At 44.8% G+C, this 27884-nt stretch overlaps 1 protein-coding gene across 2 annotated transcripts; it reads right to left on the bottom strand.

Moving 5' to 3' along the window:
• Positions 1-907: 907 nt before the first annotated feature.
• On the bottom strand, positions 908-27753 carry LOC142197163 (phosphofurin acidic cluster sorting protein 2-like). Of its 2 annotated transcripts, none has more exons than XM_075267268.1 (25): positions 27708-27753; positions 24838-25080; positions 21629-21716; positions 21453-21542; positions 20792-20917; positions 20287-20449; positions 19976-20058; positions 16590-16673; positions 14605-14661; positions 12806-12957; positions 12462-12552; positions 11685-11738; positions 11175-11299; positions 10767-10896; positions 10341-10445; positions 9180-9283; positions 8135-8289; positions 7843-7953; positions 7074-7176; positions 4685-4727; positions 3000-3042; positions 2490-2631; positions 2175-2398; positions 1920-2033; positions 908-1564 (listed from the first exon to the last, which is right to left on the bottom strand). In XM_075267268.1, exons 2-25 carry the CDS (start codon positions 25071-25073, stop codon positions 1452-1454), a joined length of 2736 nt encoding a protein of 911 aa, XP_075123369.1. In that variant the 5' UTR covers positions 25074-25080; positions 27708-27753; the 3' UTR covers positions 908-1451. The 2 variants fall into 2 exon arrangements, with proteins under 2 accessions (XP_075123369.1, XP_075123370.1); XM_075267269.1 differs by lacking the exon at positions 27708-27753 and adding an exon at positions 25612-25631.
• Positions 27754-27884: the final 131 nt, after the last annotated feature.

Below are 27884 nucleotides of genomic sequence, written 5' to 3'. Positions count from 1 at the left end.
TCCTTCTTCTTATTACTGGGCAACCCCTTAAGATAAGATAATCCTTTAATAGTCCCACATTGGGGCATTTGAGGTCCTTCTCCCCCAATTACTTAGTTTGGTGGGGTGGCCGCTCTTGGAGGAGTCCTCGTTAGGCCGCTGTGTTCTTGGGACCTTTCAGTGCAGCAGAAATCTTTGTGCCCCCTTCTCCAGATCTTCACCTCCAGACAATCCTGTCTTTCCTTTCCTCCTAATGTCTTTCTACTAGGGTTGAACAATTGGGATCGGAAAAGATCGAAAAAGATCGAATTCCAATCAGCGATCGAGCAAATTTCATGATCAACATCGGAATTCCGATCTTTTTAGGCGGGATCGAGGTCTCACGTTGGTTCCCACAATGCTTGACTACTGGCCAATCATTGTGGGAAAAACTAACATTAGGGATGAGCGATCGAGACCGGAAAAGATAGATTGCGATCGAGCAAATTTCACAATCAGGATCGGCTGGAAAATGATTGAAAATCGGATTTTAAAAACAATCCTGAAATCGAGGTGAAGAAACATCTCAAAGATGATCCAGAGAAATGAGAGGCCCCGAGACTTCAATATCTTGTGTCATATTAAAGGGCTGAAATATTTATGTCCATGTGAAATTTTAGTTTTTGGCTTTTAATAAATTTGCAAAGAATTCTAGAGCTCTGTTTTTCCATTCTTCTTATGGGGTACTGAGTACAGAATGATGGGGGGGGACTTTATTTGTGAAAAAAGTGAGTGTGTCTGAAGACTTTCTGAATACTTTGTATTTCTGTCAGATGAGCTTCATGTTGGGTCCCTGTGACCTGAGCCCCCGGGAAAAGGCATTAATGGGGCCCCAAACCTTTCTTACCTTGCTGGCATGCCAAACAATAAGAGATCAGGAGTCATTGATATCACTTGAGTTTATTGCATTTTCCCACAAGTACGTGGTATTATAATGGGATGTGAACACCTCGCCAGAGCACCATGGTAAGAGGAACCGCACAGTATGTGGTATAATGAGCCTTGTGATTTGGGCACATTGACCGGGCCACAGTGGTAAAAGGAACCTCTCAGAATGTGATATAATGGGTCACATGATTTGGGCACCTCAGCCAGGGCACTATGGTCTGAGGAATCTCCCAGAAAATGATATAATGGGTCAAGTGATTTGGGCACCTCAGCTGGGGCAGTATGGCAAGAGGTCCCATATCAGTATGTAGTATAATGAGGGGTGATTTTGGCAGCTGGGGACAATGGTAAGAGGTTCCCTCCCAGTATGTGGGACAATGAGTTATGTTTTATGCACCTCGAACGGGACATGATGGTAAGAGGGTAGATGTTGGTGAGGGCTCTACGATGAGGTCAGGATTGGTGTACGGGAGGGAAACCTTCTGCCTGATTTACTAACTTAGGAAGAACTGACATGATTGGGCTACATGGACTTCACAGTGACATCAGATCTTCCCATGACCAAAGATCCCCACAGGAAACTGCTTGACGTGTGTCGGCCACTGCGCGGCCAGCTGGAAAAACTTCACGTCGTTCCAGTCCACTCCATCTATGGTCACTGCAGGAAGATACAAACAGATAATGTGAATGATGAGAGTAGTGTTCAAGGAAGCTGCGGAGCTCAACTCCAATCATGGGGACATTAGGGCTCATAAACATGGCAGTATAGGGGCACACAGTATCTTACATGTCTGTACCATGGATGGGTATCGTGTACCACTGTGGGACCCCTCCATACAATTCTATAGTATGAACAAAGGCTATAGAGACTCTGTGTACAGTATAGGGGATAAAGATAGAGGTACAGGATCAAGGCACCAAATGAAGGTACAGTATATAGATACAGGACAGAGGTACAGTATATAGATACAGGACAGAGGTACAGTATGCAAATACATAGAAAGTGCACTTACCCCTCAGCATAGTGTTTTGGTTCTTGGCAGTGCAGATTAGGCGGCTGATCCCCTCGATCACTTGACTTCGTGACTCGGCTTCTTTCTCTTTCGGCTTCTTACTCAGAAACATAACTAGGAGGGAGCAGATGTTGACAATGTAAGTCTTGAAGATCTCGGATATATTTCAATGGCTTGGCTGATCTAGATTACCGGTTTTGGGGTTTGTAGACCTCGTGTGACTGGGGGTAAATCAGGACATAATAGGGCACTCACCCTTTTTGTTCTTTTCTTGAGTCACTATGGTCATGGCCATACACAGGGGTAAGTTGCTCTCTCCTGGGGGAGGTAGGCGGCTGACTTGTAGAGAGCGGAAGTTGCTCCTCATTGTGTTTTTAGTGGCAGTGTCTCTCCTGTCTCCATCCTTCCGGCGTTCGGACCCCTGCCACTGCCAGTAATCCACCTGCAGACCCATCACCTCTACCCCAGTGGGTAAAGTCCTACAGATGGAGGAGCTGAGACTGTGAGCACAGAAGAGAGGGAGAGGGGGGGTGTACGGTTATATATCACATTTCAGGATATGGGTCTTACCCGGCATTAGACAGGCCACTGCTGACTGAGGGGGATGGCGGTGGAGTACACGTGGGCTCCTTCACCATGGAAGAGTTTGTACCGGGGGATGAGGATGAGCTGAGGAGAGCTGGACTGCAGACCGAAGCTTCATCAGAGTCCACTACAGAGGGAAAGAGTTACAACTACTATATTAGAACGTCTACAGAATGTAGGGGTGCAGAGAGGACCCCCAAGTTATACAACTACAACCATACATGAGACATAGAGAAGAACCATCAACATCCATCTATTTTTCTCTTTACTCCCCTATTTGCTGATCCATGATGCTATGTACACTCCTATATACTATCCTCTGCTCCTACGTGAGGCTATACACACCTCGTCTACTCCTTTATGCTATCCTCCGCTCCTCCATGCTGCTATATATACCCTGTACTCCATTACGCTATCCTCTGCTCCTCCATTCTGCTATATACTCCTCTATATTATACATTTCTCCTCCATTAACTTTATATGACATTAACCTACCAGAGGCTGCAAGAGGCTGCTCAACAATCCCGACTTTCACAACCTAAAATAAGATGAGACAAGAGATAACCACACACAAGTGCCGACCCTCCATGAGCTGTAGGAATCTCATCATCTGGTGTTATACATGGTGAGCATGTACATGTCTAGTGCAGAATACATTACATTCCCATAGTAGAAGGAAAACAGGAGCGCTGCACCCCCAGAGGACGGCACCAGAAGAATCACTCCATCATCAGGTCACAGCACTAGTCTCCTGGTTTCATCATGTTTACATATACCCCAAGTGTGAACCCCCTAACTTGTAAGCTTAAGAAACCCTCTATGGACATAGAGTAATCATAGTTCATCCTCTGTTTAATGTCCTGGTCCATCATCTCATTTATCTATCATCTGGATTATTTCCACTAGTCCATCCCCTAGTTCATCTACTGATCCATGCTCTGGATCATCTCCTGGTGCATCCTCTGGTCATCTTCTAGATCGTCTCCTGGTCCACCCTCTGGATCATCTCCTGGTCCATCCTCTGGTCCATCCTCTGGATCATCTCCTTGTCCATCCTCTGGTCATCTTCTGGATCATCTCTTGGTCCAACCTCTGGTCATCTTCTGGATCATCTCCTGGTCCATCCTCTGGATCATCTCCTGGTCCATCCTCTGGATCATCTCTTGGTCCATCCTCTGGTTTTCCCATTAGCACAACCTCTGATTCATTCATTTGTACTTCTATTGGTTCAGTATCTGCTTCACCCACTGGGGTCATCCTCTGATCCTTTCACTAGTCCATCCTTTGGTTCATCCTCAGCTTCACACTCTGGTTTATCTTGTGGTCCGTTCTCTGGCCCATCTTTAGGTTCATTGTCAGGTCTTTCCCCTGGTTTATCTTCTGATCCATCCTCAAGAGGTTTCTTGGTTCTTCACCTGCAAACATCATGGGTGTTGGGTTTTGGGGTAATTGCACATGATCTTTCCTTTGTAGGAGACTAAGTGCAGACAAAATGGAGAAAGTGAAGTTCTTGAAGTTTCCTTCCTAACCAGGGAGTCTAGGATCTTCCAATAAATGAAATGAAGGTGCTGAAGGCAACCAGTAGGATAATGAATGATGTGAATGAGTTGTGACCACAAGTGTAATGTGTCCATACAGACAGCGGAGGTTGTAGAAGTGTTTAGTTAGGTAATATAATTCTCTATATTATTATATTTGTGTAACTGTAGCGACCACCATGTTGTACCCTGTGCTCCTTCTGGGCACAGTAATAAAGATCTACTCCATTTGTATACTGTAAATGACTAGACAAGCCTTAGTATAATTCATCTATTTGGTAAACTCAATACAACGAAGAGCCATTGGATCTGCAATGAGTGACTGAATGTGTTGAGGACCCAGAAGAACATCCAAACTACTCTCTTTCTCCATCACCATCACACCAACACCAATCTCTGCATTATTTCCCTCATAGTCAATGGTGTGAGGATCTAATTCACGCACGTTCAGGTCTCTGTGACTGTTGTTACTTCTGGAAACACAATAATGAACAGATTTTACAGCCGTGACACCGAGGTGGTCTCACCTGGAGATAAGAAGATATCATCTCCACCTCACATTGTCCATAGAAAATACACACATAACAGTACAGGAAAACAAGTGTCTATTTCACATTACCATAATGTGCATCGAAAACTCACCCCAATAAATGGAACAAACTTCTGGCAAGAATCCTCATCAGCACTAAGAGAACGAAGCAGAAGAAAACAAAGAAGAGAAGGCGGAGAAGAGAAGAAGCAATTACGAGAAAGCAGAGATACAGGAGCAGCAAACATGAAAGAAAAACCTCAGCAACCCACACCATAGGATGCAGAGAAGGCACTGAGAGGAGTCTGATAATGTGACTGAGACTCCACAGACAGAAATATGGAAGGCTGAGGAGGAACAGAGGAAACTCAGAACAAGAGGATGAAGAGGAGACACAGAGGAAACATGGAACAGGAGGCTGAAGAGGAGGCACAGAGGAGACATGGAACAGGAGGCTGAAGAGGAGGAACAGAGGAAACATGGAACAGGAGGCTGAAGAGGAGGCACAGAGGAGACACAGAACGGGAGGCTGAAGAGGAGGAACAGAGGAAACATGGAACAGGAGGCTGAAGAGGAGGCACAGAAGAAACACAGAGTAAACAAGGAACAGGAGGCACAGAGGAGGCACAGAGGAAGCTCAGAACTAGAGGCTGAAGAGGAGACACAGAGGAAACATGGAACAGGAGACTGAAGAGGAGGCACAAAGGAAACACAGAGAAAACATGGAACAGTAGGCTCAAGAGGAGGCACAGAGGAAACATGGAACAGGAGGCTGAAGAGGAGGCACAGAGGAGACATGGAACAAGTGGCTGAAGAGGAGGAGGAGGAAACATACATGATAAAAAATGAAAGGAAATGAAAGGAAAGAGAGTGGAATGGGAAGCTGTAGCAGACCAGTGGAAATAGAAAGGAACATGATGCTTAGGAGTCACATAGGAATAAGAAGAACATGAGTACCAGGAAGAGTAAGCACAGCAAAAACAGAGACAAACAGGAAACTCAGAAGGAAGAGGGAGCAGAAAGAAAACAGAAGAACATACTGGAGAGACACAAAGAAAACAGAAAAGATGAGGAGGGACAGTGGAAATAGGGAAGAACAAGAAGCTGAGGAGAGACAGAGCAAAGAAGAGAACAAAAGGCTGATATGGTACAGAGAAAACAGAAGATAAGGACATTGCGAAGGCACAGAGGAAACAGATAAAAAAGCAGATAAAGCACAAAGGAAACGGCAAAATAACAGAAGGCTGAGGTGGAAGAAGCAGAAGAGGAAGAGGAAACAGAGAAGAACAATGGCTAAAGAGACAGATAAGAAACATAAAAGACCATGAGGTTGAGGAAGACAAAACAAAGAGGAAACAGAATGATAAAGCAGGCTAAGAAGACAAAGCAGAAACAGAAGAAGTGGAGGCTGAGGAGGAGGAACAGAGAATAGGAGGCTGAGGAGGAACTAAGAAAACAAAAGAAGAGGAGGCTGAGGAGGAGCAACAGAGAACAGGAGACTGAGGAGGAACAGAGAACAGGAGGCTGAGGAACAGAGAACAGGAAGCTGAGGAACAGAGAACAGGAGACTGAGGAGGAACAGAGAACAGAAGGCTAAGGAGGAGGAGGAGGTCCAGAGAATAGGAAATGGAGTGAATGATTGGGGACCTTGGTCAGAATTCAGACAATGTCTTCTTGCTGATTCCTGGCATTGTTTCCAGTCTGATATTTTTTAAATACAATTTCGCACAAAACTAAATATCTATTGAACCTAAAGGTAGACCTTCTCCCTGTAGTAATACATACCTTAGTATTTCCACAGGGGGTTAGTACCTGGGGTATGTTCCATTTCTATAAACATACAGTTGTGGCCAGGAATAAGGCCCAGGGTGACAGGCTGTCCGGGGCACAGTTACAGTGAGTGGAGGCCGCAGGTGCCCCTTGTGCCCTTCTTATAATCCAGCCATTAGCACCCTGTTTTGTTGCAAAATCTAAAAACAATGTAAGTTTTTGCGGCCTCCGGACGCCAGAAATGTAAATTTTGGTATGTAAATTTTCTCCATATGGTTATTCGAAGGGGGGGGGGGATATATAGATTTTGCTAGCTCGGAAATGCTATGAATATATTTTTGGCTAATGGATATGTAGACGTTAGTGAAGAATGGAAAGCCTGTAGGGGTGTAAGGGATATGCTAATGTGGTTAGCTGTGATAACATATGGACATGTGGGTTTGGATGGAACAGGATACATATATGTTAAGAGAAAGGATATTAAGCTGTTGGTTGGGATGAGATATGGAGATGTTGTAGGTTAGAATATGATGTGGAGAAACTGAGAAGGAATATTGCCATAGTTTTGAATGGGAAATGGAGATGTATGTTGGGAAAAGATTTTGACGTATAAACCCGTTTTTCTTCAACAAAACATTTCGTTCTACAAATAAGTGAATGCAGAGACTGACTTTATGACTGTAAGGTGAAGGAAAGGGACCATGTAGGGAAGGGATCGCTGCAGCCTCTTACCTCCTCTGTCTGTAGGTCAGCATCGCCTCAGAGATAAAGAGCTGGTGGGACACGGACGCCCCCGCGATGTACTGAGCCACTCTCCCTGCCACATCTAGCCGCTCTGTGCGATAGAAGGGGGACATATTATCATCCACAGACAAAACTCCTCATATAATAACCCTCCATCATAGTAGGAAGAGGAAGACCCCTGCGCTAATTCAATTGGTGGTCATCTAATTAGCAAGTTGGGTGCGCTGATCGTAGCAGACATTGTGGCCCCTGGCCATGCAGGAGCATTGCTGATCAAAGCCCTGATATCCCACAAAGAAAATTACACCATCATAGGTGGGAGGTTGCAGGAAGTAAATTGAGGGTCAGGGGTTCATAAAAGTACCATGCCGTACATGATCTCAGGGTTATATAGGTCTGTTCTTTGTTAGCGGAGTACCCCTTTTTCTGATCGCATGTGTGTGGTGATACAGGTGTACAGATACCCCACAGATTTGGTATACACTGAGCAGATATATTGTATGTGGGACCCTGAGCCCTGACAATCAGTATATATATTGGGATCAGAATATTGGGAAGAAAGCACCCAGGCGGGTCTGCATGGGGAGGGAGGGGGAAAACCCAGCATCAGTGTCTGTCAGTATGTGAGGGAAGAGTGGAACTGCCCTGCACAAACCATTACCCTATGATGTCTGGTATAATAATTCCTATTATTCTGGGCAATCTTGTACAACTTTGCTTATTAATGTATGTGATCGTGCATGCACCACAGTCTCACCTAATGCAGGGGGCTCTCCCTGACTGAACACGTCTCTCCAGGCGGCATCCATGAACAGGGTATTGTATTTGTTGTCCACTGACGCCAGGTATTTGGCCACGGGATTAGGGCCTGAGGGGAGATGATGGAAGGAAAGACCATTAATCCAAATATCCATGGCTCAGAAAACCATCACTGATGGAGTGGGATAAGATCCTTCACAGGTCTTCATGTTGAAGGTCACACCTGATAGTGACAGAACATGACACAGACCGAGTATGCTTCTGGAAACATAGTCAATGCTCACACTCACCAAGTGGCAGAACAAGGAAGCGAAGATAGCTGAGCCAATCTGGAGTCTTCCCAGCGAGCTGCTCCACGAAGAACCGGAGGATGACGCTGAGATAACTCTGATCACCGGCGACTACAACTTTAACTGGTGGAGGCATCAGTGAGTTACAGTTACAGCTGGAGAGGAGACACAAGTACTGAAAGTCCTGCAAAACTCTGACTACACAAGATGTGGTATGACGTGTGCTCACTATATGTGGATACCTTTGTCTACTGAAGACGTGGTATGACGTGTGTTCACTATATGTGGATACCTTTGTCTACTGAAGACGTGGTATGACGTGTGATCACTATATGTGGATACCTCTGTCTACAGAAGACGTGGTATGACGTGTGCTCACAATATGTGGATACCTCTGTCTACAGAAGATGTGGTATGAAGTGTGCCTACTATATGTGGATACCTTTGTCTACTGAAGACGTGGTATGACGTGTGCCTACTATATGTGGATACCTCTGTCTACTGAAGATGTGGTATGACGTGTGCTCACAATATGTGGATACCTCTGTCTACTGAAGACGTGGTATGACGTGTGCTCACGATATGTGGATACCTCTGTCTACTGAAGACGTGGTATGACGTGTGCTCACTATATGTGAATACCTCTGTCTACTGAAGACGTGGTATGATATATGCTCACTATATATGGATACCTGTGATCACAGAAGACGTGGCATGGCATGATGTTGTATGACATGTACTAACTACTTCTGGAAACACCTGACTATAGAAAATGTGCTGACATATACTCTTATCACTGTATACAGATGTATATTAACTACTTTAGGACACGGGTGACTATAGAAAATGTGGTATGACATGTACTAACTACTTCTGGATACACATGACTACAGATGTATTATGAGTACTAACTACTTCTGGATACACGTACATCTAGAAGATGTGTTATGGTATGTACTAACTACTTCTGGACACATGTGACTATAGAATTTAGTGGTCTCGGGATACCTGTGACTATAGAAGTCATATCATGAGATATACTCACTATCTCTGGATACGAGTGATGATACCACTGAATGCTGCCTGGACATCAGCTGAAGAACAGGTGGAGACAGTCAGTAGTTTCCCGTGCAGCTGTTCTCTGAGATACTGTTCCATTAGAAGGAAATCCACATTACTAGAGTAGAAGAACTGAAGCCCCCTGCACCTACATAGTCTATGGGGCATCGCTTAATAGTGGGAAATTAGGGAGGACAATGTATGGGATATGGCTTGTGACTACTACACTGTGTTCAGAGGCTGAAGATAGAAGGTATAGTGGACCCACCAAGTCAGTGACTACTTCTCTACTACCATGGATAGTAAAGGTATAAAGGTCCTGCAGAGAAGAGGCAAGAATCCCGTGAGCCCACACAAGTATCTCCCATGTCTACATGAATCCCTCGGTCAGCAAAGCTGCTAATCCTCCATCACCAAAGATGCACATCACATGACAACTACCACCATGGACTAGATAAAGGACAAACCACTGTTTGGACTAGGCACATGTCCATGAGGTCCATGGATTAGACACCTGAGAGTCACCGTTATGGACAAGATATATGACAAAAACCTCTATGGAGTAACAATGTGACAGCAACCTCCATGGACTAGACACGTTATAGAGTCATCCATCGACTAGACACGTGATAGCATCCACCATGGACTAGGCACTTGGTAGAGTCCTCCATGGACTAGACATTTCATTGCATCCTCCACAGAGTAGACACCTCCACTACATATGTGACATCAACCTCTGGGAACTAGTCATGTGACAGCAACTGCCATATAATAGACATGTGATAGTAACCTGCATGTAATAGACATGTGACAGCTGATACAATAAACATATGACTGCGACTTTTGATGGACTAGACAAGTGACAGTGACTGCCAAAAGCTAAACATCTGACAGACACCTCCCTAAACTAGACATGTGACAGTGACGTCCATGAGGCAGGACCATAGCTTGTTCCGACCAGTGGATGACTTGACACCACGTTACAGAAGACGTCCTCACACAAGCCTCTTACTCTTCCACTGGGTGTACATGGATAATGTATAATCGAAAGCATGGTGGACGTGTTCTGAGGTCGATGACTTTAATGTGTCTGCAGAGATTTGGGGGTTCAGGACTTGCTTGAGGTTCTAACCCCATCCCATGTTACCTGTCCATGCCAGTCTGAGGTGTTCACCAGGATGACGCTCTCGGGAAGCTGCTGTTCGCATCCCAGGATTTCATTTAGTTCATCAAAGACTGACTTTCGGGGAACCTATGGAGTGAAGTGTATGATGTACATCAGTCTTACAATACATGGGAAGGATGGGCAACCAGGGGAACTGGAGTCACTATGGAATGTATGGTCTACACAGAGACTGAAGAAGTATTGGTCTAAGATAGGACAAAAGCAACATGAGTACCAGACTGACCAATGGGAGTCCTCCATACGTGAGGGCGACATATGATGAAGATACATGGCGACAACACTCAGAGATGGCATGTGAAGGATTACAACACATGGAGAAGATGTGAGGGTGATATGATGACAATACATGGAGAAGATACGTGAGCATGTTATATGTCACAGTCTCACCTGACTACAGAACCTTGTCTCCGGGGAGAATTCACACTCCAAGCTGCCACCACGGTCACTCGCACCTCGGTAATTCTGGCGATCTTTCATTGAGACACTACGAGGACCACGAGCCAGTCTGTTCTCCTGTCTGGAGCAAAAGTGATGGTGGAGGGGATCATCGATCCGGAAAAACTATAGGTCTTGGAATACCCTGTAATACTGATCTCATCTATACTGTATCCACCCACCATGTAATACTGATGATATCTATACGCTACCCAACCACCCTGTAATATAATCTATACTGTACCCAACCAACCTGTAATACTGATATCATCTATACTGTATCCAACCACCCTGCAATACTGACAACATCTATACTGTACCCAAACCTTCACTGATCACTTATACATCACATTACATTACCTGGGGGACATAATAATTTGCGACTCAGTCCTTGAGATCATGCCCAGATGTGGTATCCGATCAACAGGCTCCCAGGAACCGAGATCTAAGGATGAGCTTGATACTGGTCCAGGGTCACTGCTCTCCTGTCACATGAGATTACATGATGACCAGACGTCTATGAGATCTATACACCTTATACTATAGTAATAGCCATTCATCTATATACAGCCTGTATACTATGCCTGAGTAGATCTCGCATCACCACCTGTATTATGGCTGACAATCCCTTATGAATGAAGAGGTTCCGATGATCGTGTGGGTAGCATAGCTGGGGCCATGTCTCACCGCTAGTATTAGAAGCTTCTTACTGAAATAATGCTACATACTCGATGCCCACTTGGGGTTCTCTTCTGTGCTAACCCTTGTTGTCTTACACATGTATTATTTTTTCCTCAGACTACTCTCCATGTCTGCAGGCTTCGCTCTATCACATACATGCTCAGCCCCAATGTGCTAATCCTAACTTACATCAGCTAGACGGGAGTTACTGTCCTCCTTCCGAACGCTGTGGGAAAGCTTCTCCTGCAAGACAAATCACAAGTAAAATGCAACATAAATACCACAGAAGGTGAGGTCTCCTGGATATCCTCGAGTCTAAGCTTCACAGAGCAGATTATATAGCCTGTGCAAGATGACCACAGGTGACAGGTGGAAAGGAGATGGACAAGAGACATTGAGGGGAGAGAAGATGACCTAGAAACATTGAAGGGTAGAGAAGATGACCTAGAGACATTGAAGGGGAGAGAAGATGACCTAGAGATATTGGGGAGAGAGAGAGATAACCGACAGTCCGAGGAAAGTGGGAAGATGACTTACAGAGAAAGAGGAGAGTGAGAAGATGACTGAAAGACAGAGGAGAGTGAGAAGTTGACAGGGAGATACCGTAGAAGAGAGTGAGAAGATGACTGAATAATGGAGGAGATTGAGATGACTGAGAGATTGATGAGTGAGAATTTGATTGAGAGACCGAGGAAAGTGAGAAGATGACAGAGAGATCGAAGATAGTGAGATGACTGAGAGATTGAAGAGTGCGAAGATGACTGAGACTAGAAAGAGTGAGAAGATGGCCAAGGAGAGAGGAGAGAAAAGATAGCTAAGAGACCTAGAGAAGAGAAGAGATGGCTGAGAAGCAGAAGGGAATTGGGGTGGGGGGTCACTCCAGAAGGGGCTGCACTTATTCCTGGGCAGGGCACTAGTTGTCACACCAGTTGTGTAATGTCTAGTGCTGATGACTCCTCTGCTCACCGCACCAAGTGTCTTGTCACCTCCTTTCTGACTGTTGATGCTGCCGATTTCTGTCTGAGATCCAGAATTAGAAACACCTTCAAAGTATCTCCTGAAAGAGAACAAGGAGAAGATGAAACAATAGAGCCTGAGCCCATACCACAAGGAGGCCAGATACTAAGGGGACATCAGGGTGAGGGTACATCAGGGGGACACTTTATTCTGTATCAGTACAATGCTCATTTAGGGTGTATAATAAAGTATATACACAAGGGTGTATTAGGACATATTAGGGTTGTAGGGTACATGACAGAGTATATTAGGATATTTTAGGATTATACGATACATACATGAGATGTACTCACCTTAGTGTTGGTTTTGGGGTACTGATAACGCTGTCATTGTCTTCTATATCAAACCCACTCTCGCTATTGTTACACTCATCCAGACTGTCATACAGGAGGCCGAGCTCCTCGTCTTCCTCCTGCTCCCTACATGTGTGCTCTGTGTCCAATGTCTGAAGAAGAATAGAGGACAACGAATGAGCAGTCACTACCGACAGCCACACAGAAACATGTCCACCACCAATTTCCTGGGAGGAACTACTGATGGCCGACTATAGAAAGTCCTCCAATACCTGTCCTACAGTCCCAGCAGCGGGGCTGTATACATAGGAATCCCAGGAGGCATCGGACATGGGTCATCCTACATTACAGACAAGTAATGATTTGTAGCACCTACATAATGTCACTAGATTCCCTGTGACCATGTTCACACAGATTTCTAGGTTATGAAGAGCAAAATACGACACTTGTCATGCACCGAGGAGTGGCTTGGAATATTCTGGGAACTAGATGGTTCGATCATAGCAGCTCTATACAGGTCATAGAGATCTAGGTGATGAGAAGATACCGGCTCTATGGAGATCACTGGGATATAGCGGGTGTAATAATGCTCTTTTTTTCTAGAGTTAATTGGGATCTAGGTGATGTGATAATACTGGATCTATAGATGTAGGGGATGTGTTAATACTGACTCTATGGATGATGTGATAATACTGGATCTATAGATGTAGGGGATGTGATGGTACTGGATCTATAGATGTAGGGGATGTGATAATACTGGATCTATAGATGTAGGTGATGTGATAATACTGGATCTATAGATGTAGGGGATGTGATAATACTGGATCTATAGATGTAGGTGATGTGTTAATACTGACTCTATAGATGATGTGATAATACTGGATCTATAGATGTAGGGGATGTGATGGTACTGGATCTATAGATGTAGGGGATGTGATAATACTGGATCTATAGATGTAGGTGATGTGATAATACTGGATCTATAGATGTAGGGGATGTGATGGTACTGGATCTATAGATGTAGGGGATGTGATAATACTGGATCTATAGATGTAGGGGATGTGATGGTACTGGATTTATATAGATCACAGGGATCTGGGGGATGTGATAATACTGACTCTATAGATGATGTGATAATACTGACTCTATAGATGATGTGATAATACTGGCTCTATAGAGATCTGGGTGATGTGATGATGCTGGCTCTATAGGTGATGTGATAATACTGGATTTCAGCCCCATTAACACGGGGCAAGAGGGGGTGGATTATGGCGCTGAATCCATGTTATAATCCGCCCCCTCACAATGGTGGTCTATGTAGACCGCCAGCCTACTTTTTTCCGTGAGTGGCATGTTTCTTCAGGCAGATTCCGCGGCTGATTCAGCCCTGGCATCCGCCTCGCGGAAGCACACTCCAGGCTAGGCCCATTCATTTGAGCCTACTCCGGAGGAGAAAGCCGCGACTGTCGGAAGCCATGACAGTCGTGGCAGGTGCATTTTGGCTCTATTGTGATGCGGCTTCCCGCGTCACTCTCGGGACCAAAATCCACCAATCCACTCCCCGTGTGAACGGAGCCTTATAGATCTAGGGGATGTGATGGTACCGACTCTATAGATATTGGGATAATAAGGCCTCTACAGGTGATGTGATGATGAAGAGATGACACATAAAATCATAAACATCACAGAGAAGATAATGGAGACTCTCTATATGTGATATGTGACATGGCCACCATATACAATGCAGTGGGGTGGGTGATGAGAGTGGGCTGCGGGTGTATATTTTCGGGAAGACTCACATCATCATTAACTTTGAACCTCTTCAACAAAGACACAAACTTCTGTTTAAAATTTGGCTGTAAATGAAAGAGGAGACAATTATAACTAGATATCAATGGACATGTAAGCATAATACACACGTGGCATGCACAACCCTGGCCATGGCTAGTCACTCTAACACTGGTCACGAGACGCCCACAAATCTGACCATGATTTTTTTGCCCTCCCAATACAGAGGACAGTCACAAACTGGTCCAAAAACTGCCCCTACCAACAGTGGTCACAGAATGTACCACAAATCTGTGCACACCAGTCCCTGAACCATTCCTACTAACACTGGTAACATGGGGGCATCCACAAACCTATCCATGGGCTGCTTCCCCAAAGTACTGGAACAGGGGGCACTACAACCCCCAGCCATGAACAACTTCTACCTGTACAGATAACAGGAGGCGCTCATAGAAAGCTTCATGATCTTCTCCTACCTGGTCCCGCTGGTCACCCACATACTTGTCCATGAATCCCTTCTACCAAACTCTAGTCGCAAGATGGTGCCCACATAGTTGTCCATGAAACGTTTCTACCAACACTGGTCATGAGGTAGCACCACTACACCTGTCCATGAACTGCTGCACCCAAAACTGGTCTGAGAGGTCCCACGTAGTCATGAACTCAGAGACACTAAGGAACAATGGATAATGCTCCCGAGGTTGTGACAGCACTCTAACACTCCAATTTGAGGACCAAAGTTTGGGCAAAGGACCTTAAATGTAGAATTTTCTAAAATGCTACAAATAGGCAGTGGAAATTTTGGGAGGTAAACATGATGTAAGAACTGGAACAGGAAGAAGGATATTTTTTGGTTCTTTGAGAAATTATTTATTTTACTGTATCTGACCATGTTCTCAAGCAATCCTTGGAATAGGTCGGTGACGATCCATCAAGCTGGTGACATCCATTGCCATTCTCAATTTCTTCTGTCCACTGATCCAGAGTATCTCCCAACCGAAATTCACCAATCCTGAGCCCAGCACAACAGATCTACTACTAGATCCTAACTCAACCTACCTAGAACATCTTCTGATCCAGATCCTCAACCTGCTTAGCATATCTACTTAATTCAGAACCTCACCCTGCCCAGTATATTTACTGACCAAGAACCTCAACCTGCCTAGTATATTTACTGACCAAGAACCTCAACCTGCCTAGTATATTTACTGACCAAGAACCTCAACCTGCCCAGTATATTTACTGACCCAGAACCTCAACCTGCCCAGTATATTTACTGACCCAGAACCTGAAGCTGCCAGATCTACTGATCCAGAACCTTAATTTGCCTAACCATTGTACAGAGCCAGAACTTCAACCTGCCATCCTATCCACTGATCTAGAACTTGAATCTGTCTAGCATATCTAGTTATCCAGAACATCAACCTGCTTAGTATATCTACTTGATCCAGAATCTTAATCTGCAAAGCATATCTAGTGATCCTGATCTTCAACCTGCCACCATATCTATAGATCCAGAACCTGAGTCAGTTACCTAAACAGTGAGAACAGATGTCTTATTCTAGTCACATCAGACGTAAATATAGACGCACAGTCCATAGAGGTACTGTAAATAGATGTAGCCATTCTCTAGCGCCCCCTAGGACCTTACAACTGCCATCTGCTGAGCTCAGGGAACACTGTCCCTCACTGACATCTGGCTGACTGTAATAATCTAGAAACTAAACCTTCTCATGATGCCATGGCCCTCCACGACCACACAACCACATCCACTTCTGTACTTTGGGTATATCTTGAGCAGAAGAAATTGAATGATTCTGTGGATTCTTCACACCTTGTTCTCCAATTCTAAGGTGTTTTATAAAACATTCAGTTTGGCTGTAGAGTGAAAGCTTTCAGTTTACTGCTCCACCAGTGTCCTCCATGATGGTGGACAATGCTCCATCATTACATGCCCATATACATTACTCACTGGTATAGCATACCCCATACCTACCTGGCGGCTCAGAGACGTGCTGCGCATCAGCTTCCGACCAAACTTCTTTGGCCTCCTCATCTCATCATCTTCATCATCTACATCCTGCCCAAGAGAAATGGAGCCACAAGATCATGTATCTGCCCAAACGTCTATCAGACCAAACCCATAGTCTGCCACCCTGACCCATCATATAATGTACAATCAAGACCAGTCATCCAAATGTATGGAAAAGACAAAGTAAAATCAATGGATCCGCGCTTACCCTTCCAACGATTTTTATTCAGCATATAATAGACAACACACAACGCGTTTCGGGACGCAGCCCGTCCCTTTTTCAAGTGTCCGTTTTTGTCCTTTAAAACATTAACAATATAGGCTCCTTTTATAGCAATATCGAGATACCGGAAGTGATTTGACTCCATTTCACTTCCGGTTAGTAAACCGTGCAAACCTTTACCAGAAATAGATAGTTTAGTAATAGATTTTACCTTAATTAATGATCTACCGGATTTCCATTCCGAGGGTGTATTCACAAAACAACCCCTCAAACACCACATACATTATAACCCGTACCATCGGCATCGCAGTGGAACGCATATGCGCTCCACCGAACCGGAAATACCTAGTGCGCATGCGCCGGAATAGGATTGTAAACGTCCGGCTTTCACATACGGCAGATGGAACGCATCTGCGCTCCATCTAACGCTCATGCGCCGACCGACTGGGCTGAGTGATGGATATCTGCCCAGGGAAGGATGCCTTCTGCACATCAGTCGGAAATGAAATACATATATCCGACTCACTTCCAAAGGACAGATGGAGCGCATCCAAAAATGTGCTCTAACAGCCAAGGGGATTATTTATCCTAACCATCCCTTACATAACAAAGTTAATAAAGTAAATGGTTGCATAGTATTACGAGTCTATATACACACTTATAATAAGTGTTCATAAAAAGCATAAAAAACGCAATGCAATATATATACATATACACATACATACAAATAAATATACATATACATACATATACACTCACCGGCCACTTTATTAGGTACACCATGCTAGTAACGGGTTGGACCCCCTTTTGACTTCAGAACTGCCTCAATTCTTCGTGGCATAGATTCAACAAGGTGCTGGAAGCATTCCTTAGAGATTTTGGTCCATATTGACATGATGGCATCACACAGTTGCCGCAGATTTGTCGGCTGCACATCCATGATGCGAATCTCCCGTTCCACCACATCCCAAAGATGCTCTATTGGATTGAGATCTGGTGACTGTGGAGGCCATTGGAGTACAGTGAACTCATTGTCATGTTCAAGAAACCAGTCTGAGATGATTCCAGCTTTATGACATGGCATTGCATTATCCTGCTGAAAGTAGCCATCAGATGTTGGGTACATTGTGGTCATAAAGGGATGGACATGGTCAGCAACAATACTCAGGTATGCTTTGGCGTTGCAACGATGCTCAATTGGTACCAAGGGGCCCAAAGAGTGCCAAGAAAATATTCCCCACACCATGACACCACCACCACCAGCCTGAACCGTTGATACAAGGCAGGATGGATCCATGCTTTCATGTTGTTGACGCCAAATTCTGACCCTACCATCCGAATGTCGCAGCAGAAATCGAGACTCATCAGACCAGGCAACATTTTTCCAATCTTCAATTGTCCAATTTCGATGAGCTTGAGCAAATTGTAGCCTCAGTTTCCTGTTCTTAGCTGAAAGGATTGGCACCCGGTGTGGTCTTCTGCTGCTGTAGCCCATCTGCCTCAAAGTTGGACGTACTGTGCGGCGTTCAGAGATGCTCTTCTGGCTACCTTGGTTGTAACGGGTGGCTATTTGAGTCACTGTTGCCTTTCTATCAGCTCGAACCAGTCTGGCCATTCTCCTCTGACCTCTGGCATCAACAACGCATTTCTGCCCACAGAACTGCCGCTCACTGGATGTTTTTTCTTTTTCGGACCATTCTCTGTAAACCCTAGAGATGGTTGTGCGTGAAAATCCCAGTAGATCAGCAGTTTCTGAAATACTCAGACCAGCCCTTCTGGCACCAACAACCATGCCACGTTCAAAGGCACTCAAATCACCTTTCTTCCCCATACTGATGCTCAGTTTAAACTGCAGGAGATTGTCTTGACCATGTCCACATGCCTAAATGCACTGAGTTGCCGCAATGTGATAGGCTGATTAGAAATTAAGTGTTAACGAGCAGTTGGACATGTGTACCTAATAAAGTGGCCAGTGAGTGTATACACGCATCATAACAAACATTACGATCATTTCAGGTAAAACATAGCTAATAAAATAAATTAAGATAAATACAAAAATATAAATATAAATATAAAACATACATAATAACATGTTATCTAAAGGTAATCAGCATCACAAAATTCACATGTAATGCAAAACCATACATTTCTATATTAGACTAAATGAACATAAAACTACCCCTAGAGGGGGAAAAAAATAGGACGTGACATCCTCTAACATCTCATTGAGACCCTCTGGACGTAAAGTATTTAGTTGATATATCCAGTAGATCTCTCTACGTTTTAATGTTCTGAACCTATTGGGCTCGTCTGCCGAAATATGATCTATAGGTGTAACTCTAAACCCACCGAAATCTTTATTATGTTTTAACGCAAAATGGCGGGACACACTATGCTTCGGGTAGCCATTCAGTATATTGGACCTGTGTTTGTTAATACGGGTCCTCAGGCACATAGTGGTCCTTCCTACATATTGTAAACCACATGGACATTCCACCAGATAGATCACAAACCTACTGGAACAGTCCATGTGGAATTTAAGATCAAAAGATCTTTCGGTAGTTCGACTAGTTATTCTAGTAATATTGTGACTAATACAATCACAGCATTTGCAACTTGAGTGTGCACATCTAAAGCTACCCCTATTTACATTTATATCCATATTTTGTTCTTCAGATGGGTAATTACCAGTAACTGCTTTTAATCTACTGGGTGCTATAATATTTCTGACATTTCTAGCACGTCTAAAGGTCATTTTAGGTTTATCTGGGATGATCTTTCTAAGATATTGGTCACTTTGCAATATGTGCCAATGTTGCGTCATGATGGTACGTATAGTATCATGTCGACTGTTGAAAGTAGTTAGAAAATTACATCTCAAATCTACCTTTGTTGTCTTATCCCTAGGTGCTAAACAGTCTACTTGTGTTAACCCTTTTACCCTCAGTTTTGCCGAGTCTATAATTCGGCGTGGGTAATTTTTGGCCTGGAACCTCCTACTCATAATTTCACTCTGTTCATAAAAATCATCATATAATGTGACACTTGGAGTTTATTGTGTTGTCCTTATCTCATAATACATAACAGTGTGGGCACTATATGATGTTCTATAGGAGGCAGCACTCACCTGTCCTTGTCCTTCATCACTGCCGTCCGGCTCTGAGGAATAACTATCTTCATCATCCTCTTCTTCCCAGTACGGTTCTGCATCTGGAAAACAAAATGCCTTGAAGTCAAGGTCTTACTACTAGTATATACTGGTATCACTCTTGCTATGTTCGACGTCTTGTCACAGTGGTCAATGTAACCTTAGGTGGTCAGTGTAGTCAGGAGATCTGCTGTCTCTGTATGTGTTTCTATTTCCCAGGGCTCAATGTTCTTCATATTAGGTATGCAGGTCCTAGCCCACCTGATACTTTAGACTGGGGGATTTCTTACCCAGGCCCTTGACCTTTAGCCTGGTCACTGCAGTGACCTCCTCATGATCAATGGGCTGGCTGGACAATGAGAAGATGCTGATTTCAGCCACTCGTATGGCAGGATCTTTACGGTTACTGTGGAGGTCGAGAACCTTCATCCCTTCTGTAGGACGCTGCATGACCTGAATTGTAGGAGGACAGAATGGACATCAGTACCAAGATCCAGTGAACTGAAGCAACCAGCAGTAAAACATGGCCACCAGTGCTAGGGATCTCACTGAAAACATGACAGAGGAGAGTCGGGACACCCCTATACACATCATATGGTCCAGCCAGATCCGCTGAATTTGTTTGGTTCGGCCAACAATAATTTAATGTGTATGGACACTTATAGAGTGTGTGTGTGAGATTCCGGGGATAGCAATAAATCCGGGAATACATATGAGTGACATATCAAGTGTACAGCGCCATGGACTATGTTACTGTCATAAAAATAACAGGCATTCAAATGATGATAGCGTCACCTCTGCCATGTTAATGACCCCAATAGCCAGAGACTTGTAGCCCAGGATGGTGCGGTTTTTGTATCGCTTCCGGCGCTGTAACATGATCTGCAGGTTGTTGGCATCTCTCTTCAGGAAATGTGGATACTGGACAAAAGTAAAAAGAAGAGACGTGCACAGTAAACATCCAATACCGTCCACTATAAGGTACAACCCCGACGCACCCCTAATAATTACAGCACAAATCATCTATAATCTGATATGTCACATGGTCCCAGGTCCCTCAACAGAGAACGAATCACTGGACCCCACTTTACCTGGGAGTCAATTTCTTATTGGACTTGCTCCGTTATCCACACAAGTGCTGCAAACATATATCTACAGATTATGGGTACCTATGTAGAATTTGTCTAGTTGTCCATTGGTCACTCTCTAGTATACTGCCCCAAGATGTGCCCTGTTGGGGTGTCTTCCTTTCTCAGCCCACTTTGTATACTATAGATATCTCTATGGTACTGTACAGTATATATGTAACATGACACAAGTGAACAATGTATGATCAGGGGTGCAAGTAGTGATGTGGCGAGGTGGAGTTTCAGGGCCCTTAATCTACTACCACGTATTCTGATAGACCGATAAAAAGTGGGGATCACATGTCCACCTGCGGAATATAATAACCCACCTGGAGGGAGAACGTGAGCTCCAGCTCTGTCTCCATCACCCCACATGGAGGAAGGTGATATTCATTGGAGCGCAGAACTCTCTTGGATCCCTGGATAGAGACAATGAGGAGTCACTTTGACTGATCTACCCCATAAGTGCGCAGTATAATAATCCATACAGCATCAGGACTCTCACCTGCAGCTTTACAGCAATGACGACAGAATTCAGATCTCTGTCCAGTTCTCGCAGCACCAGGAGCTTCTTCAGGGTCAAACTGCAGAGTCTAAACAGCAAGAGTGGAAGGAAACATTGTCAGTAACAATACATGATGTCCCAAGATGGCGTATAGACAGTATAGAAGAGACCACAGAATGGGCATCAGACTGTAGAGGAAGGAAACCAACCTATAGAGTGGACATTATACTATAGAGGAAGGAGACAAACCTATAGAATGGACATTATACTATAGAGGAAGGAGACAAACCTATAGAGTGGACATTATACTATAGAGGAAGGAGACAAACCTATAGAGTGGACATTATACTATAGAGGAAGGAGACAAACCTATAGAGTGGACATTATACTATAGAGGAAGGAGACAAACCTATAGAATGGACATTATACTCTATCACTGATGTATCCCTAGGTCTGCAGTTCTGCACTTCTTTGTTCACTCACAGTTGGTTAACCCTCATTGTACATTTACACTTGAATGGAGAGAACGATCCAAGCCAAAACCAGTATTTTGCATCCCCATCCCTTCTTCAGACCCCCCAGTTCTTTATTAGAGCCCCCAGTTTTTCTACAAGCCCTGTATTCCTCACCACAATCTCAATGACCGTTCATACCAAGTACCCTAAATAAGTCCCACATGGTAGATCAAGTCCAAGACTGACTTTGGAAGTTGGTTGTTGTCAAACATGATTGCCGGGTGGACAAAAATTTGGTGATCGAGGGAGGATAATGGTACTGTATGGTCAACTTAAATCAGGATTACCATAATATGTGTGTACATGAGAGCTAGCAGCCATGTTAACATGTCATCATTTTCTACATTTTTGCTGGAAATACATAGAGTGGATATTGGCCAGTGGTCATGAGATATGTCTGAGGGATGGGTCCATTAATGGGTCCACTGATGGCTCCATTGATCAGTGGATGGATTTCTTTGCATATCTGAAGAATAAGATTCCAGTAGGAATGACTTTAGGACGTTCATAGGTGACTCCAAAAGTTCTGTGAACTCTATTGCCTTCCCATCAGTAAGACCGGGGAGCTGTGTATGGCTTTAACTTATTAAGAAGACCAAATCCTGATCTTCAGATCTGACCTGAGTGTCACAGATTACGCAGGGTACCGTACCAGTCACAACTGGCGGTCATAATCTTTTGCTCTGACCAAGACTGGCCGAGACTTAGCTGTTCTCGGACTGGTTTATCAGCCAATGACTTTCCGCTCTTCTATAAAGAAGCTTCTCCAGATCCTCTAAGAGCTAAACAAGAACCCGTAACTTGGCGATGGGTCAGAACCAAACACTGCAGGATTTCCTCCAAGTATACACCGCCGCTGCGCAGTCACTGCTATTCTTTCCACCAATCTATAATATAACCTCCATGTCCTTACACGTATGGAGGATAGAGGGTTAATCCCCCCTCCCCAGGCACTCATCTCTGTCCAGCGACTAATCTGACATGAACAACTCAAAGCCTCTAAATGTCAAACTGAAGACTAATCCTCATTAGCAGCCGCAGCCCCAGGAGACCTGTCACTGCGGGAGACCCCAGAGTACAGGGTGGGAGTCATAACATATTCATATAACCCTGCTGCCCCACATAGAGGTAACAAGAAGAGGAGTGCCCCAAGGTGTGGGGGTGCATGGCATACATTGCTCATGGTCCATCACCCTGATTTCTGACGTTCCTGATCCGGATTGCTCCATAATTTCTGGATTTTAGAGCCGGAATCAAATACTGACAATTACTGAAGAGTCATGAAACTGGTCTGGTCGGGACCACTAGCAGGGGTCCAGAGTGAAGGTCCCACATTTGTAATACCATGGTATGGTTGTTGCACACCAAGTCCATGAGCTGGTCATAAGGTCTAAGACTACATGAACATGACAAGGTGTCCACACGGGTCATCCACAAGCGCTGCTCTGCACCAGGGATGTGGAGACATCTACTATCTGCACTTACTGTATAGTATGAGCCATCTGTGACAAAACGCACAGTCTCTCCATACTGTAAAGCGTCTCTGAACAATCTCCCAATGACCCAATCTCCGAACAATCTTCAATGACCAAAAGAGAGAAGAAGCGTCTTTGCTGTATCATTGGTCTCTATGTAAAGGTAGTGAAGACATTGCTGACAAATGGTGGTGAGGTCGGAAAAGAAGTGACGGGTACTAGTGATGGTTGTGATATCACCAGTGAAGGAGCACGGAGGTGACATCATCAGTCAAGGATCACGGAGGTGACATCATCAGTCAAGGAGCATGGAGGTGACATCATCAGTCAAGGAGCACAGAGGTGACATCATCAGTCAAGGAGCACGGAGGTGACATCATCAGTCAAGGAGCACGGAGGTGACATCATCAGTCAAGGAGCACAGAGGTGACATCATCAGTCAAGGAGCACAGAGGTGACATCATCAGTCAAGGAACACGGAGGTGACATCATCAGTCAAGGAGCATGGAGGTGACATCATCAGTCAAGGAGCACGGAGGTGACATCATCAGTCAAGGAGCACGGAGGTGACATCATCAGTCAAGGAGCACGGAGGTGACATCATCAGTCAAGGAGCACGGAGGTGACATCATCATCAGACCAATGACTGCTCCTGCAGCACCTCTAGCACTGGCCTAACCATAGCCGTCGCAGAGGTTGTAGCTAAAACCAGGTCTGCCAGGGGGTCCCACAGGCCCCTCACCACACTAGAGCTGGATAAACTTCTTTCATCTTCATTCCATTTTCCTTTCATGACTGTCAATCTGTGAATTGTAAATGTATTCCCCCCGCCCGCTGGTGCCCTGGAGAGAGAAGGTTTTTGGTGCACAGCCTTCCACTGTCAGTCAGCAATGTTTAGTCAAGGAATAATTCTGTGGTGGCTGTGGGGGAGGGGGGGGGGGCTGTGGCATCAAAGGGGGCACTGAAGGAAAGGAAATGGAACTGTTGCTAAAATGTACAGAGGGGAGCAACTGATGGGTGTGAGAAGATGTTGGGCCTAATTTTAGCTTTTGCAGCAGGGCCGTGAGCTTTCAGTTACACCCCTGACCACTAGTACTCCTAGATCATCCCATCATACAGCAGTATTGTTATCCCCAAATGCCTACTCCTGCCCCATAACTACTCCAAAATCTCCATGTTTGGGGATACTGAATGTGTAATGAGGTGTATGGAGACGTACCTGGGTACACAGCTGGGAGAGCACCTGTCCACTTCCCACGTGGCAAAGAGATTCATAGGGACGGGTACAGAGCCGGGCCCCTCAGGCCTCATTATGGTCACTCCACTGAGGTTGGGTCCTGCATCTAACCCCCGGCCGAGGCACAGAGACGCATTCCCGCCATTACCAGATAGACTGACAGAATTGCTAAGGAGAAGGCCTCCGCCTTTGTCCGCCATCATTCGGTCTGAGGACATACAGAACCTTAAAGGAGAAAGGGTAAGAATAAGTCTGCCGTTTCAAGGTTTAACCCGTTATTTCAAGTGAAGCGTTAATGTTGCAGCATAAAAAGACATTTCACACAATTTTCACTACGTGGGAACAATTTGGGAGCGGGCCTTTTCTGTTCCAACACGAGTGCGCCCCTAAACAAAGAGACATGAGGTGACAGTTCACTCATCGCTAGGCGATTTCCTTCCATCTTTCTCTCCTTCTCCAGTAGTAGATACCCTACATGTCCCCAGGGGCAGGGAGGCGGTGGCTGGACAGGGGGTCGCCTCAGTTATATCTCTGACATTATAGAATTAGAAATATAAAAACTGAGAGTCTTCAGTAGTTCATACCTTTTTTAATGGCTAACCAAAATGATGACAGGTTGCAAGCTTTCGAGGCTGCTTAGGCCCCTTCGTCAGGCAAGGTTTAAACACAATTTCTGAAGGATACAAGGTACAAGGATAGATTTTTCCTATTATAGAAGTAGAACAGTGGTTCTAATGTCATATGAAAGATTCTCACCTGAGATGGGCGAACTTCTGAAGATTCAGTTTGCCTCAGGTTTGGACAAGCTGACCCTCTGGTTTGATTCAGATGAACCTTTTGACAAATTTGGATCAAATTTGGTTATATCAGAAGCGATTCACCCATCTCTAAGTTCTACCTGTATTATTCCCAGAGATATCAGCAGATGACTGGGATATTTATAGGGCGCTGCTCCCAATTCTGACTGATCAGGAGAATTAGTGCCCCTTGTTCCCCCATATGGATGGTGTGATGGTTCAGCACGTGCACCGCTACTCAGTGGCGTAACTAGGAATGGCGGGGGCCCCGTGGCGAACTTTCGACATGCCCCCCCAACCGACACCGACGCTGTGTGCTCTATTATGCCCCATAGTGGCAGGAGGCCTGGCCAGGATCGTGGAGAGGTAAGTAAAAGTGTTTTTTATGTTTCTTACCTCTCCCGCTCCGCCAATCATTATACTCGGGGGTCCAAAAAGACCCCCGAGTATAATGATAGCAGCAGTAGCGGTTGTCGCCGGACCCCTAATGTCCCGGGCCCTGTGGCAGCTGCCTCTGCTGCTATGGCGGTAGTTACACCACTGCCGCTACTCCAGTCAGCTCTATGGGATTGCTAAAAAGAATTGGAGCTTGTGTAATCTGACAGTCCCATAAAGATGAATGGAGCAGCAGCATACCTGCCCACCTCCCTGACCTCATATGGGGGGCATGGGACTCTTGCCCCCCACTGATCAGACTCTGACTATCTATCCTGTTTATAATGGATAAGTCTTCAGCTATACTTTTTATTAGGGTTCGGAGAGGACCGTTAACACCTCCTGACAACTAAAAAAGGGCGCTAAAACTTATCTGGAAGATTCCGTAACTTCAGTCCCATCAGTCCCATCCACCGTATGGAACGCCTATAGTGATCCCGGCCCTATGTCCCTGTGGCCATATTCAATAATCAGCCCAATGGCAAATATTGGACTTTAGGGTGGATTTAGGTACAGACGTCATCCTTAAAGGGTACAAGGGGCTCCATCTATGACAATGGTGTAGGGTCCATACCTTATACAGTACACGTAGACTATTTAGGGGTTAATACTGTATACAGGGTTTATGGATTGAATTTAAAACAGTTTTTTACAATATACTGGGATCACACACATACACTAAACGTGGGGTGTAGGGGTTTATGTTGGATCTTATAGTATGCAGGCTGTACAGACTAGGTGTGTAAGCTGAGAGTGGTACATATAGACTTTTGTATAAGGATAGGGTGTATAAATACTTGGTGAGGGGACATGCATATATATACTGGGGTGTGTATAAGGCAAGGGGGCACATATATATACTGGGATGTATATAAGATGGAGGGGCACATATATTAATATACTGGGCTGTGTACGAGGTGAGGGGGCACATATATATACTGGGCTGTGTACGAGGTGAGGGGGCACATATATATACTGGGCTGTGTACGAGGTAAGGGGCACAAATATATCGGGCTATGTACGAGGTGAGGGGGTATATATATATATATATATATAATATATATATGCTGGATGTGTACGAGTTGAGGGGCACATTTATATACTGCAGTGTATATAGGTGAGGGGCACATATATATACTGGGATGTGTATAAGGTTAAGGGGCAAATACTGAGCTGTGTACAAGGTGAGGGGGCACATATATACTGGAGTGTATATAGGTGAGGGGCACATATATATACTGGACTGTATATAGGCGAGGGGCACATATATATATATATATACTGGGGTGTGTATAAGGCAAGGGGGCACATATATACTGGGCTGTGTACAAGATGAGGGGGCACATATATATACCGGGGTGTGAATGAGGTGAGGGGGCACATATATATACTGGGGTGTACATTGGGTGAGGGGGCACATATATATACTGGGGTGTACATTGGGTGAGGGGGCACATATATATACTGGGGTGTGTACAAGGTGAGGGGGCACATATATATACTGGGGTGTACATAAGGTGAGGGGGCACATATATATACTGGGGTGTGTACAAGGTGAAGGGGCACATAAATATATTTTCCGGGTTTCAGCAGGATTAGGGGGTTTGAGGAATTTCTCACCGATTGATGCTGGGATTCAGCAGGGCTGTGATTATGTGACGCAACAGTCATGTGATCAGGGAGAGATAACAGGGCGGAGCCACCATGAACGCTATGTATACCTGTTACCAGGGCAACTAAATTCTGCTCAAAGCCTCTTCAGCTAGGCCTCTACCGTATATACTCTAATACATGAAC

This window comes from Leptodactylus fuscus, chromosome 3 (assembly GCF_031893055.1).
Source record: "Leptodactylus fuscus isolate aLepFus1 chromosome 3, aLepFus1.hap2, whole genome shotgun sequence".
NCBI lineage: Eukaryota > Metazoa > Chordata > Amphibia > Anura > Leptodactylidae > Leptodactylus > Leptodactylus fuscus.
This window is presented reverse-complemented; position numbering and strand designations above follow the sequence as displayed.

What these genes read in the sequence shown, in the direction of transcription:
- LOC142197163 (XM_075267268.1), bottom strand. Translation starts at nt 25,073, where the DNA reads ATGTCCTCAGACCGAATGATGGCGGACAAAGGCGGAGGCCTTCTCCTT. An exon ending in GTAACTCCCGTCTAGCTGAT is followed by an intron (nt 11,300 to 11,684) that starts GTAAGTTAGGAT and finishes CTCATGTGACAG; the next exon opens with GAGAGCAGTGACCCTGGACC. An exon ending in GCAGCCTCTTGCAGCCTCTG is followed by an intron (nt 2,632 to 2,999) that starts GTAGGTTAATGT and finishes TTCCCTCTGTAG; the next exon opens with TGGACTCTGATGAAGCTTCG.